Raw genomic sequence first — 14,959 nt, 5'->3', positions numbered from 1 at the left:
GCCTCAAAGTGAAGGAGATGAAGAAAGGCAGGGCTGGGGAGGAGAGCTGCCCTCTAGCAGTGGGAAGGGCACGTACCAAGGCCCTGTGGTGAGGGGGAATTAGAGCTCATACCTCCTGGGGTGTTGGGAAGCTTCAATGAGATCATTCCAGTGAGGCACTGGTGCTCTCCCTGATGGCCTCGCACAGTAAGCACTCAGGAGATGTTAGTTACGAGCAGCTCTCATTTTGAGGCTGTCTACACAGTGCTATCTCAAAAGCCTGCATGTGACCTTTCTGCTTCTCCAGTAGAAATGGGGACAGTGACACTGCCTGTGATTTTTCTGTGACTCGTCTCCTCCCTCTGTGCCATTCCTCCCTCCTGCCCTCCATATCTGCTAACTCCCTACTGGGTTTTGCCCAGCACCCTCCTCTTTTATCCAGCCTGCAGAGTTGCTCTGCATCAGGCAGCACTTCAGTGCGTATCTCTGTCCCGGGGTCTCTTAAGAAGATTCAGTGGGACTTGTAAATGGCACTGATGAAGTTACTCAGGAAGCTGGGTGTGACCCCCGACACTGCGGGCATTTAGAAGGTGTGAGACACAGGGAATTCCCTGGCGGTACAGAGGGTGGGACTCTCTGCTCTCACTGCCGAGGGCACATGTTCGATCCTTGGTCAGGGAACTAAGATCTCGCAAGCCACGCGGTGTGGCCCAAAAAGGTGTTAGATGCGGCCTTTCCTCTTGAACCTTTCTTTGGTCTGGCTCTCAGCTTGCTGTGATGCTGGTTCCTCACTGTCTGACAGCCTGCCAGAGGACCGGCCGGCCTCCGCTACTTCATCCTCTTCATCTTCCACATCCTCTTCCCTTAGTATTCCCTTCCACAAGCCTGCTGCCTTGAAAGGAAAAAAAAAAATCCAGCGAAACTCTGAGGTGCACCTTATTGAGATTCTCATGGGAGGTCCTGGGGCACTGCCTCGAGCTAGCACCTTGATGCTGGTTTGCATCCAGTTCATGAGTTCTGAGCAGGGTCCTGACTCAGCAGAGATCCCTTGGATTGCTTTTATGCATGAGTTTTGAAAGCAATCATACATAGCAGTGCTTGAATTACTAAGATGCTTGAGGACAGTCTTTTGCTGAAATACCCAGAGGAATGGAAGCAGGGTTTGATGCCAACTTCAGAGGCTTTTCACATCCTCCAGTGGGCATTAAGCAGATTAATAATTTATTGTGTATAGCCTTCATCCCTCCTGTTGCTAGCCCAGGAGGCCAAAACTAACCATTGTGTGAATATCCACAATGTTTAATGTGTTAGACCTGGGGATACGGATTTCACCCCAAATGTCCATCTTGTAAACTCTCTGGGCACATAATTATATAACAAGTTTAATCAACACAAATGCACTATAATCTTGTAGCTGGTAAAGAAATGAGCAAAGGCCCCTTCCTACACCATCCTCCTCATCCAGCACACAAGAGGCTGCAGGGTCCAAGGCCTTGTTTGGGGACTGAGGGCGTGGGAACTACATGAGGCTGTCTTGGCACTCTCACTGCGGTCTGTCCCCTCCTGCCCCCTGAAGTCTAAAGATACCCCATCTTGTATCACGTGCATGTATTTGCTTTGGTTGTGCACCTTGCATGCTCTCAAACCCTGGAGACTCTAATTACAGCCTTCTGGTTGATGGAGGGTGGGGAATCCTAATTTCTTCCTCCTGCCGTCATCATTTTCTTCCCTCTCCATCTGTTTTACACTATTTCCCCAGTAAGTTCGGCAGGTCCTCTCACCCTCTTCCTCTCAGCTCACCCAAAAGAATGGAGGCTCCGATGGCAGGAATCTTTTTTTTTTTTTTTTTAATCCACAGCTGTATTCCCAGCTCCACCCTCACCTGGCACGTGGCAGGCACTCAGCAAATATTTGTCCAGTGGATGAATGTTTTGTCAGCCTCTCCAGAGACTAGAGTCTTCTAGTGCTCTTCGTGACATGTTCTGTACCGTCACCCCACACTTGTGCAACCCGGCTTCACTCCGTTGATTAAGAGAATGGAGCAAGTCTCACCTGACCTGTAGCCCATAAGTCAGCGGAGTCCCAGCCCCTTGGACTCCCGTTTCACGTCCACTGGAAGTCAGAAGACCTCTCTAAGATTTGTGCCAGTTCAGGGAGGCAGGTGACGCCCAGCATTCTCATGCTCACTCTGCCTTCAGGCCGTTGCTATTCCCATTCCTCAGCCCTGCACTGACCCAGACGTGAAACCCAGCCACTCCCTGTGTGTGTGTGTATGTGTGTGTGCGCACCCACACACATTCAGACCATCCACACCAAGCGTGGTGAGGGTCTGGACGTCCCAAGCAAGGCTCAACATCACACGCCTGACGGTGGGCACCTCACAGTGGCGTATGTGGTCCTCCCGCTTCTGGAAGCTCCTTTGCTCACCCCACTACTGGTGATTTCTCCCAGCCTCTTCACCCTACACGGCTCCCAGCCTTCTGGCTGACTCTCTCTCTTTTCACCTCCTTTTCTATAGGGAATAAAAATTCAAAACATTTTCTCAGGCAGAATAGCTTAGCCGTGTTGTTATAATTTGGGCTCCTGACTCCAAATCTCTAGGTTCTCACCTTATCGCCCCACCAGCTTATCCATTAGCCTTGTTTTTCTAAACTAACATAGAACTGCCCTCTCCAACTGCCCTTGACAGGAAAGCTAAGTATACCTCATAATCACAGGAGCACAAGCCTATTGACTTAACTCAGCATTTTGTACAATTAACGAATATATGCTGGTTTATGAATAGATGATCTCCGGAAAGAAACGCAAGAAGCTGGTGACAGTGGAGACCTCCAGGGAGGGGGACTGAGTAAACTGGGACAGAGTTTGGATAAAGACTTCCTTCTCGCTGTATACCTTTCTGTATCGTGTATTTCCTGTGTTTAAAACACACTGACATCATATGTGTTTAATGTCAATAAATAAGGTACAATTCTCTTGATGTGCCAGTTACACCAAAGTGGTTATAGCCAGTGACCTAAAGCCACATGCGTCATGGGCAGAGCTGATGTCTCTGCTTGATGGATTAGGCTTCGAGCCCAGTTCTGGAGAATTTGCCGTCCCTTGTTCACGTCAGCTCTTTCCATTAGGATTTCCTGGTTGGAAAGAGCCAAGCTCTTCAGCACATAGTCCTTACTCTTCAAGTGTTTAGGTTACATCATTTGGGTGAGGAGACCCAAACTCCTAGAGATACATCCAGGAGCCACGTCGTACCTCGACAAATACTACAAAATATTTCCTCTTAAGGGGAAAGAGATTTTCAACACACTTTAAATTTTAAGAATACATCTGATGGAGAAAAAAATGTACATCTGTTGGAACAATCTGAGTAGTAATAAATAAGGATGTTTTAAGGATAATAATTGCAGTGTATTGAAGCACATTAAATATGAGTTCACAATTAAACTATATAAGCAAAAAAAAAAATCTCATTGGTTACTTTTGGAGGAACCAACTATCGTTTTGAAAACTGATAAATAAAAAGAGAGAACCAAGCATTTACCCTGCCTATGCAAACTGTACTTCATGACAACCAAATAGTTGATAAAAGAAAATTTCTTTTTATGGACGTTTTCAGTAAATAAACCAAGGAGTGAGAGAATCTGAATATCCTCATTTCTCAAACCCTCTTGATCTAGGCAGTGATCACCATAGCTGCTAATATCATAAAAAATAGAGATGTTCTTTGTATTTCCTGTACATGTATTTTGAGATGTATAAAGTTGAGTACCTTCAGGTTTAATTTTTTTTCAGGAGGAGTATTTATAAGTGTGTCCTGTCATGTGTCTGCTGATGGAAGTACATAACATAATTTCTCCTGAAATAAAAAACAAATCTGAATTTAATCAAATTTCTGTATCTCATAACAAATTTATAGAAAATATAAAGGAATGGGTTAAATAATACCATGGCCGTGGAGTCGCAAAATTCAGACCTTGGACAACTAACTCTACAGGACCTGGTTTCTTTAACAAAGGAATTGCGAGGGAGGAAAAAGAAGAAAGAGAGATGGGAGGGAATGTATAGATTAAAACAGATTTAAGAGACAGTCAACAAATTGTCACGAACAGACCTTATTTAGATCCTGGTTCAAACAAACTGTTTAAAAAAAATGTATGGGGCAATTAGGAAATTTTGAATATTGAGTAGCTATCTGATAACATTAAATTATTGTTCATGTTTTTAGGTATTATAGTAATACTATGGTTATATTCCCCAAAAGTCCTTACCTTTGAGATACCTATATTGGAATACTGTGGTTGAAATGAAAATTTTAAAAATCTGGCATCTGTGCTTATTTACACATAAAAATCTGTGAAAGGATACACAAGGGATTTGTGATGATGTGTTGATTCTGGAAGGGGAGCAAGGAGTCAGGATGGGAGAGAAATGAACTTTTGGACAGAAAATTATTACTTTTGCAGGTAATACCTTTTCAAAGGACTAACCAAAAATATATTAAATATAATGGGAAAAAAGTTAACCTTGAAAGGCTTATTTGGGGGAATGAGAAGGCATAGACTCATTATAGAGCATGTGGATGGATTGACCCAGAACCATATTTCTCAAAGTGGGTCCTAGGACCCTCTGCATCAGCATTGGGCCCACCTCTCTCCCTCCCAGCCCAAATCTGGGAGAGTGAAGCACAGAGACATTTGAGAATTACAGGCCTTGATAACCTGGGTGCCACCTTTTAGATACTTATTATATTGTTTTGGAACTTCAAAAATTCATAGGGCAAAAATACTCCCAAACTGAAATTCAAAGCAGTGCAATTCTGAAAGTCTGAAAAGGCTTTTTTTTTTTAGATTTGCTGACAATGATTTAATCAGCAGATGTCACTATGTAACACTGGGAGCATCCCTTCCATGTTGCCTCGTTTTTGGAAAGGCAGAGTCTGCTGCTGGCAATGTAACATAGAAATATTTATGGTAATCTTGTATTTTGTTTAATGAAAATAATTTTTCTTTTACTTCCAGTGCTTATTAAAAGTTTGTCTTTGATTAAGCATTCTTTGCTTTTGTTTTTGTTTTTTTCCCCCCAGCATCATTGACAAAGAAGTTTCATTAATGGCAGAAATGGATAAAGTTAAAGAAGAAGCCAGTAAGTAGACACATGGTTGTTTGATTAGGAGCCTCCCAATCAGAAGTAACCCATAGGTCAGATTGACAATGATATAGATTCTGAGTGGGGTCCAAAAGGATGGAATAGTAGCACCCACTGAGCGGAGGGCAGAATAGGCATGCAGCAAAGAATAGGTGCCAGTTGAGCTTATTTAAAGTCCAGGGAGACTTTTGTGCCTGTAGAGGACTACTTATAGTTAATTGGGTTTAAAATGACATTGAATGTAGTATTAAATTTTAAAACATAAGTTTTTATGCCTTCGCAACTTAACAAATCTCGCTATACTACTTACACAATCCTTTTCACTTGTTCTTTCAACTAACTCAAGTTTACCAAATTAAGTTCCCCGAAAAAATGTGTTCTGTTTGAAAGTTACTTCAATTCCCCTTAACATTTTGAATTACATTTGTAAATTCAATATATCTTATTGTTTTCAAGCACTTCGGATACCTGACAAGGCAAACTCACAAACCTAACCAGCAAAGTATTCCAGGCTCTTCAGCGACTCTTATAAGATTAATAATTCAAACTTAGAGATGTACTAAATGAAGTTCTCTTAAAACACTCCAATTCTGTTTACAAACTCAGCCAAATTCACTAACACCTGCCAACTTAACACCTCAGCAGAAGACCAGTTACGTGTTTGAAATCACAAGTGAGCTTGCGTAATATACAGAATACTCTCTATTTAAATAATGAACACGCGCAGACAATCTTGATCATTGCAAAACTTTTTCTGAATTTAACACAAAATATTAGTACTCTGGGTTTGATTTATTTTACTATTTTTATACCTATTTCTAAACGTTTCCACTGCTGTAACGTTACCCAACAGCCATTAGGGTGGATTTGCCATCTCAAATAGGCTGAGGTTCATGGGTTGGAAATTTCAACTGAGACAAGATTGCTCAGTCAGATTCAACGCAAGTGTACATGCTGATCCCTCTTTTATTTTTAAATTCATTTGCTATGTTAATGGGAGCCCTAAGACCTTTTTTTTTTTCTTTTTTTTTCCCTAAGAGCATATTTTTCAGCTGGGATTTAGTTTTACAATCCGTATCTCCTAGGCATTTTAAGTTCTTCATCCGTACCCAAATCTTATCTCATAAATTGGATAAATGGCAGTCTGCACCCCCAGCCAGGTTTCAGCTAAATTCCTTTACTTTTGACTTCAGTGCTTTCCTTTTTATCGGTGAAGGATCAGACCAGATTCTTCATTCTTTTAATATTGTTCTTGCCTGGCCCTTGGCCATAAATTCAGTAGTTATTTTGTGGAAAATAGCTATCATTATTTTTGTTAGACAATTTTTCCAAATAATTTTAAACAATGTTTTAGAATCTAAAATACAGCAGGTTTTATTAAATAAAACTAAATGTGATCCAGGGTTAAGCTGTGGAATATTTAGATGGTTAACACCATCCCTTTGACTGTGAAATTATTTTATTTTATTGAAATTTGTTGATTTCTTCAGTAGCAGTAGATTACCCCATGACTTGGGATCTTCCCTGTTTCTCAGGTACAGCTTATTTTCCCTTTTCAGTTTCATATCCTAATGATAAAAATGTAACAGCCAACACAAACACAAATGTTTCTTTAGCACCAAATAGAAAGTTACCAGCACATCACTTTCTCAGAGGTTAACAGAGTGCCTCAGATTTCAAGTGCTCATTCTTCCTTCTTGGGACAGTAGTATTTAGTCCCAAGACCTGTGGAATTTGGGCATCTCTGGAGAGCATCCCCATTTTTAAAACTCATTCAATCCGTAAACATTGACTGTGTGCTTCCTTATGTGCTAAGCACTGGCAGAGAGAGGGACAAACCAGCAAACAGATAAATCTGGGACCTGCACTCATGGAGCTTTCAGGCTAGCTGAAACGGCTAGCTTGGTTGACAGGGTTCCCCTAACTTCAGGAATTGGTCCTGGTTTAGAACTGCCCAGCGCCCTGGGGAAACCAATTTGCTCACCTTGGAGGTGAACAGAAATGAAATCAAATCCAGGTTCCACCCATTTACTGGCTGTGTGACATTGAACTATTTTGTGAATTTCTCAAAGTCAGGTTCCTAATCAGAAAAGAGGGCATAAGAAGAGTGTCTATATCAAATAGTTATTAGCACAGTGCCTGACATGGTGTGTATAAAAAGGGAAAAGCTCATCTTAGTAGAGAGGTTAGTCCAACCCCTCAGAAAACAGAGGTCAGAGGGGTTATGCAGCCTCTCTCAGGTGACACGCCTATGTCAACCATAAGTCTTCTCCATCGATAGAAAGAACCATTGAATTTCTCCCCACAGAGTGCTGAACTGTCTTTACAACCACCATTTTGAGCTTCCTTATCTATGGTCTCAATAGTATTTTCCACGTTTTCCATTTCCTGCACATGATATAAACCATATTTCCCCAATTATAACATAAGCTCCTATATCCCTCATGGCACCTAACAGAAAGCTGAGAAGATTGTGGGTACTTCATTGTATTTCTTAAAAGAATTATTGTAATTAATTCAGTATCTACAGGCTGTGGGATCCAATATTAGTGAACGTGAACGTAATTGCAACAAGAGGGAGGTATATTCTAGATAAATATATCTCACTTTAGTAATAGTATTTGTGGGCTTCCCTGGTGGTGCAGTGGTTAAGAATCCACCTGCCAATGCAGGGGGACATGGGTTCAAGCCCTGGTCTGGGAAGATCCCACCTGCCGCGGAGCAACTAAGTCTGTGCGCCACGACTACTGAGCCTGCGCTCTAGAGCCCGGGAGCCACAACTACTGAGTCCACGTGCCACAACTACTGAAGCCCACACACCTATAGCCCGTGCTCCACAACGAGAGAAGCCACCACGATGAGAAGCCCGCGCACTGCAAGGAAGAGTAGCCCCCGCTCGTCGCAACTAGAGAAGGCCCCCGCGCAGCAACGAAGACCCAGTGCAGCCAAAAATAAAATAAATAAAATATATAAATTTTTTTTTTTAATTTAAAAAAAATAATAGTATTTGTAGTTAGGGTTTTTTAGGGTACTATTCTAAACAGTTCACATAGGTTATTTCATTCTGTTCCACAATAACCCTGTGAGGGGCATATGATTATTACATTTTATAGATGAAGAAAGTAAGGATGCTGTCGTGCTATGATCTCAAACTTTGCCTGCCCAGGGAATGGGAGGCCTAGACAGGTGTGTTCTCGGAGTGTCAAATTTACTAGAGGTGGGAAGAAAACATTACTTTATACTAATAGGAACATAGATCTATTATGAAGTAAAACGCAAAATTCACAAGAATTTTTAAGGAATTAAAAGGATTTTAAAGAACCTTTGTGCTTGAAGAGGTACTTGGGCCCCAGCTCCTGGCCCCCCACCCCCCAGGATTTCAGGTATACCCTCTGCTAAGACATATTATTCGAGAAGCCCTAAAATTTTCCATGGTTCAAGTAATAAGAGCAAGCTTCTAATGTGTTCCAGAAACTTGAAGGAAATTATAAATCCTACTGAGCGAATGGATTTCAGCATACCAGATACTGTTTATAAAACTACATAAATAATACTAATCGAGTGTTGAATGCAGTGAAAATCTAAAGCCATATGGGACTGTCTCCCTCTACAAATTTCCAAAAGGATGGTGCTTTCAAAACATACTTACTATTCTATTTTAAATTATAGGATCAATGAATTTTAGGAACTGATCTGTTTTGGTTTTGCTTTCTGTTTCTGTGATTGATGTTTTTGAGGTGAAAATGTTGGCTTCCCCCCAGAGAATATCGGCTTTTGATCTCAAGTTTTAGGACTTCTTCATAATGAAAGTCTTTGAAATGTTAATGAGACTATATGGAAAACTCATCCCAACACTTGCTGATGCAAAGTATTCATTCCCATGCACATTTGCATGATTGTAAACTCAGAATTTATTGGTGATCTTGCACCTGCATTTCTATTTTAGGGCCCATTTATATGTGTTTCTACAAAATCTTTTGTTTGGTATGAATGCCCAAGTTCTACTTAATCAAAAAGAACAATTACCCCTAATTGTCACCAGTCCCACAAATGATCTGTTAAGAAAAGTCAGATCTGTTTATCCATGTATCACTCAGGGTCTGTTGACCCCTTGATTAGCTGCTCATCAAAGCTGGGCCCTCAGAATTCTTATTTATCATACTTTGCAAGAGGAAAGTACCTCATCTCATCTTCCTACTCGAGAATCATGTTCTCATTCTCCAGGCTTTAGTCCCATCCATATATTGAATTATAATGGGAAATAAATAATCAGTCAAAGGTATGAATCCTAGATATCCTCAAGTGGCCCCTGTAGAAAAGGAACTTCTGCCTTTCTTTGCATATTCCTTTTAAGTAATGCATTGATTCATTCTTTGCATATTCCTTTTAAGTTATGCGTTGATCCATTCGCTGGAATCCTTCATTCAGCAAACATATTGGGCACCCACTGTGTACCAGGCCCTAGGTATCCTGGACACAAAGAACTAAATGTGCAGTTTTTGCCAGGACTAGAGATGCCTGCTGTAGCCAGAAGTAACAATATTTTAAGAGCAACCAGAAATCAAGCTTTTGAATGGAATCACTTAACTTTCAAGTGTGGGTGATTTATTTGTAAAAGTAATGTGTGGACCAAACAAAATATATGTACCCTGTCACTGAAAGTGATAGCTGGCCACCTTTTTGTGACCTCTGGTCTGACTGGGTAACCTGGGACATCACTCAGTAATACATTTTCTACGTTCAGATGAAAATTCCTTTCGCTCCCATCATCAGGACAAGTTTTTCACTAGCTTCTCTGTACTCTGAAATGCTACCAGGCACAATTCAGTCTCTGCCCAGCTACCTGGAATTGTAAATGGGAGGCAGGGGGCGTCCCGGTAAATAATCAAAGCATGATTAGAGTAGTTTGGCAGATGGTTAGGCTTTATGAGTTATAGATTATTTATTTTATTGACATCTCAACATTGGTATCAGCACAGAAAGATATTTCTCATCCTGTCTGAGGAATGGCTTATGGTTTGCAGGAAATCTTAACTCTTGATTGATTCTGAACTTCTTTTGGGGCTTTTGAAGCGACTATTTTTGACATTTATAAATTAAGAACTCTTAAAATCAGAAAGCACCTTGTTTGGGCATTGTGCTGTGAATCTGGTCTAATAAAGCAGTTGACCCTTGTTCAGCCAAGAATGGAATGTGAATTCCATGTGCATATCGTATTAGTTAGATGGACTTTTCTTTTGTTATAACTCAAAATCTTTGTCCAAAAGAAATGAAGGCAATTCATATGTGACTGGAATGAGAGAACTACAAATCTTATCTATTATAAAATCAAACTTCTTGGTTAAATCTCACCCAATGTATTTGTATTCATTGCCTTTGAGCTCCATGGTCTTTTGGGAAACACACACACACACACACACACACACACACAAATTAACCTGTGGGCTCCTACATCTACTTGAACCTTTAGTAGTTCATCTGACAGGTGTGTGAAATGTGATGCCGAGAATTCCCTTGTGACTTCGCTGCATGTGCAGATGCTAAAGAGTACACATGAATTCAGCTTAAGCAAGCTTTGACTCACCCTTGAAATTTTTCCATTGTAGACACTTATAACAAAAACTCTGGTCTACAACTTCTCTCTGGTTGCAAAATGGAAACATATCTGCAGAGTAGCAAAAGCAGAGGCATTTTTTAGCTCACAAAAAGCTAATAAAGGAAAACTTTTATGTCATCTTTCAATAACACAGCTAGTTGCCCTAAATGAATATGTGTTAAAGTTCAGAGGGTCTGATGTTGTTAGAATTTAATAGTACAGCACATACAGAATAATGGTTTTTGCTTAGTGGACTCAGTGTCTTTGCAATATCATTCAGATAGGATTTTAATGTTTTTTTTTTTCTTCTTGGAGATAGTTGTTCTGAGTAATGCACAAATCTAAAAGTCCAAACTAAGTGAGTGAGATCAGATGCCAGTGGGGAAAATGAAGAAGATTGTGGGTGTACAGTGAATCAGAAAGGACCGTGTTTGGTTTGGGGCTTGGTGGATAAAGACATAAGGAAATGAGTGGTTGGTGATGAGCACCAAGGGCCAACCCACCTCAGTGACCAACTCAGAAAACAGCCACGGCCCAACGAAGCGATCAGTCTGCGGAGAGAGAACTGATCCAAGAAATTAGGTCGTTTAATATGTTTACATCTTTGGCCCTAATGTATTATTCCTTCTTATCTGGCAGTGGAAATCCTGACTGCTCGTCAAAAGAAAGCAGAAGAACTAAAGAGACTTACTGATCTAGCCAGTCAGATGGCAGAGATGCAGCTGGCCGAACTCAGGGCAGAAATTAAGGTCAGTTCTAAAATATCACAGCCTGAACCCTGAGCCAGAGTTCTGATCCCCTTTATGTTTGTTCTGCATCCATAGAGCGCTGCTCTCTGAGGACCTAACATCAGACACCCAGCTGTCTTTCACAGGGTTGAAATCGAGAATACAGAAGGGTTAAAGAACCACCTAATCACTATATTTAAGTATACTATGTGTTGAAGGGCTATATCATTACAGAGGAGAGGGACAAGCTATTTTTTTAGCCAGTGGAACTGACCCAAATAAAATGTATTCAACCGTAAATTATAGCTGGGAAGGGGGACATTATTTTCACCATATGTAATTTATGCATATGTATATAAACACACACACATGTGAACACACACTAAGTATGAACTTAGTATAACAGTAGGGATTCTAAAGAATGTACAATATGTGGAGACTTCGTTCCTATATCCTTTTCTAGCTTACTTGCCCTTTTATTAAGAATACCACATACAAATACGTATTTAGTGGATTTCTTCAGTTGCACGCAACAGAAGCTGACCCTGGCTAACCTCAAGAACAAGGAGAATTGGAAAGGATATGAGGGTGGCTCACCAAAGCAGAGTGTGCTCTGAAGACGCCAGGTTATAATTGGGCAGAAATGTTGGCAGCAGTAATTACCAGACACTCTTCAGGGCACCATCAGAGTGAGTGACCTCCAGAGGTCATCACCCCTTGGGCCACCCCACTGGATTCAAATCCCAAACAGAGAGATTCTGATTGGCCTCCACTTGGGTCACATCCACCATTTGGCCAAGAGAGGTCTTGATTGAAAGACCCACCAACGCTGTGAATCTTGGAAACTGCATTGGGGTACAGTTACCAGAAGGAGAAATTGTTACCAAAAAGGCAAAAACAAGTATCTACAACAAAATAGGAAGTTACAGTTTATAAATTTTCCCCTTTTCCTCATTTTCCCCAATACACTACACTAAACATACACACATGCACACGCACTCCAGCTTCTGACCGACTTCTAGGGAACTAGCGTACTTTGAAGTCATATTTGTTGCTAGCTTTATAAGTAGGATTGTCTGCTCATCCCAGCATAACACTGGTTGGGTATGGTAGAAAGTGGCAAGTGACTTTGGTCCCCTCCATCGTGGTTAGGCATAAAAGAGAGCCCCGTGGGGATGAGGACTTCCCCTGAAGGTCCTGAGAAGTTCTAGAGGTCTTTCCCTTCTCACCTGCTCTCCTGGTCTTTGTTGCCTCCAGCCAGTCAATTGCAGTGGCCTCCTGACTCGTCTTTCTGCATCCACTGTCTCCCTCCAGCCTGGTCATTCACCCTGAGACCAGAGTTATTAGAGCAGGTCTGGTCTCCCCCACTATGGTCTCCTCTTCCCTTCAAACTAAAATCCACCACTGGACTCCAGTATATATTTATTATGGCCAGTGCTAATTAGTTTCAGTAGAACAAAACCCTTCGTCTTGTGGACACAGATGCACTTCTGATGTCACAGATGTTCCCTGGTCCCAAAGGAGATTAGAATGGAGAATGGGGCTGGTTGGCAGAACCCATCTTGATACCCAGAAAAACATCCTGGAAAGCAAAACAAACAAACACACTTGTTTTGATAAATATGAAGTTGCCAGCTTCCTGGTCTACTGAAATCCACTCATCTTCCAAGTTTCACTTCTACCTAGCAAAATCCCACTCTTCATAAAATGGTTGATAGCACAGGCTTTGGAGTGCAACAGTCCTGCTCTTGCAACCTTGGATAAATTACATATTCTCTTAGATTCTTAGAACCTCGATTCCCCCTTTGTAAATTACAGTTAATGATAGTACTGACTTCATAATAATGTGATCAGATGAAAATGAGATTATCTGTTAAGAATTCGGCCCATGTCTGGTAAGTGTTCAATATTTTTTTAATGTTCCAGCTCAAATGCTTCCTCTTACATAACTCTTTACCCATTCCCCTCAGTAGGAAATAATTTCTTCCGCTTTCATATTCCTAAAGCACCTACTACATTCTACGTTATATTGTATTTTGTGGTATCTGTCTCTCTTGCCATGTGGTAAACTCCCTGGTAGATCACAGAGGGACTGACTCATAGTTATTTCTGTATTGCTCACTCTGTCATCTACCCATAGATCTTAATTTTAAATGAACTGAAAAGTAATCTCTTTCCCACTTCCTTTAATAGCACTTGAAATTCTACCATTCAAGATAATGGTTTCTAGTTATCGATACTGAAGGCTTTTTGGACTTCCTGGTACCCTATTAAAATGGAGATGGACGTCTAGGAAGGATGACATGCTTTCTCATGAGGAGTGATACCTTAGGAGGCCATTGGCCAGATTAGGAAGACTGCCAGAAGGCAATCCCGTAACTTACAATAGGACAGAAAGTGCTAGAAGGAGGGCGTGGGGTGCTAAAAGGTTTAGGTAGATGAGTCCAGACACACATTTTGCCTGTACAGACAGGACCCACACGTGTTTCCCAGAAGAAGAAGGTGATCGTGTTCCAGGCAGGTCAAAACCAAGCCTGCTTTTAACAGAGCCTCTCAGTGCCAGAGCTGGCATGCTTCCCCACCTGGGGATGCTTTCACATCATCAGTGATGGCGGGAGAGCAGAGAATGGGTCAGCAGCATGCCTCAGTCATTTCTGTAATCATGGGGCTCCTGTCTCTTCCCTACAGCACTTTGTCAGCGAGCGTAAATATGATGAAGAGCTTGGGAAAGCTGCCCGGTTCTCCTGTGACATTGAACAGCTAAAGGCCCAAATCATGCTCTGTGGAGAAAGTGAGTTTTGCATACTTGCTAAATAATTCTGTGTGCATAAGCCTGGTGCTATTTGGAGTTGATATCAGAAATGTCAGGTGTGCGGTCCCCCAGGGGGGCTGAAGTGAGGTCTAAAGAGATTTAATGATCTAAGGTCATGACACAAGTCGCTAAAAATGTCAAGATCTGAACTTCGAGTCTTCAAATGCCACTGCCCATCAGTAAATCCCCAGGATTTATTAAGCGGAACAGAACAGGTCAACTAGTTTATACCTTTTGCACACTTTTCTTAAGCACTGCCAGATCAACTGCCTCTCTGATTTCAAACAGCCTGGTTCTATAGAGACCTGTTACAGGGAGAGGGAGTCTCCCTAACGAGTCTGAGAACAATGGGCTACTGTCATGAAGGGCCCAGCTGTCGTGTGTGTGTGTGTGTGTGTGTGTGCACGTGTGTGTGTCACACACGCTGCCCAGCAGTGCCTGACTGAGCCTCTCCCTTAATTAGAGCAGTTAACATGCAACAAAATTGGCTGGTCCTTTTTCCCCTGCTCCAGCCCACCCACCAGGGGAGGTGGGAATGAGCACTAAAGTGGCTTCAAGGACGCCACAAGGAGGAAGGAACGACTGGTGAAGGACATGGAATATCTACCGCCTCGTAGTGAGCTGAAAAATTGAGATTTGGCTTCACTTTTTTTTTTTTTCAAAGTGGAAATTGCATTTTTTTCTGAGTATAAAAAATAT

At 41.6% G+C, this 14,959-nt stretch overlaps 1 protein-coding gene across 5 annotated transcripts in view; it reads left to right on the top strand.

The window, feature by feature from the left end:
• The window catches only part of SPATS2L (spermatogenesis associated serine rich 2 like), a 166,270-nt gene that overhangs the window by 145,179 nt on the left and 6,132 nt on the right, over positions 1-14,959 (top strand). For all 5 annotated transcript variants that reach the window (XM_068544694.1, XM_068544697.1, XM_068544693.1 and 2 more), the window contains 3 exons: positions 5,063-5,121; positions 11,360-11,469; positions 14,137-14,239. In XM_068544694.1, the coding sequence (XP_068400795.1) occupies positions 5,063-5,121; positions 11,360-11,469; positions 14,137-14,239 (272 nt within the window). The remainder of the gene's footprint in view (positions 1-5,062; positions 5,122-11,359; positions 11,470-14,136; positions 14,240-14,959) is intronic.

This window comes from Eschrichtius robustus, chromosome 5 (genome assembly GCF_028021215.1).
Source record: "Eschrichtius robustus isolate mEscRob2 chromosome 5, mEscRob2.pri, whole genome shotgun sequence".
NCBI classification, from domain to species: Eukaryota; Metazoa; Chordata; class Mammalia; order Artiodactyla; family Eschrichtiidae; genus Eschrichtius; species Eschrichtius robustus.
Note: the sequence above shows the minus strand (reverse complement) of the source record. Positions and strands in the feature narration are given on the sequence as shown.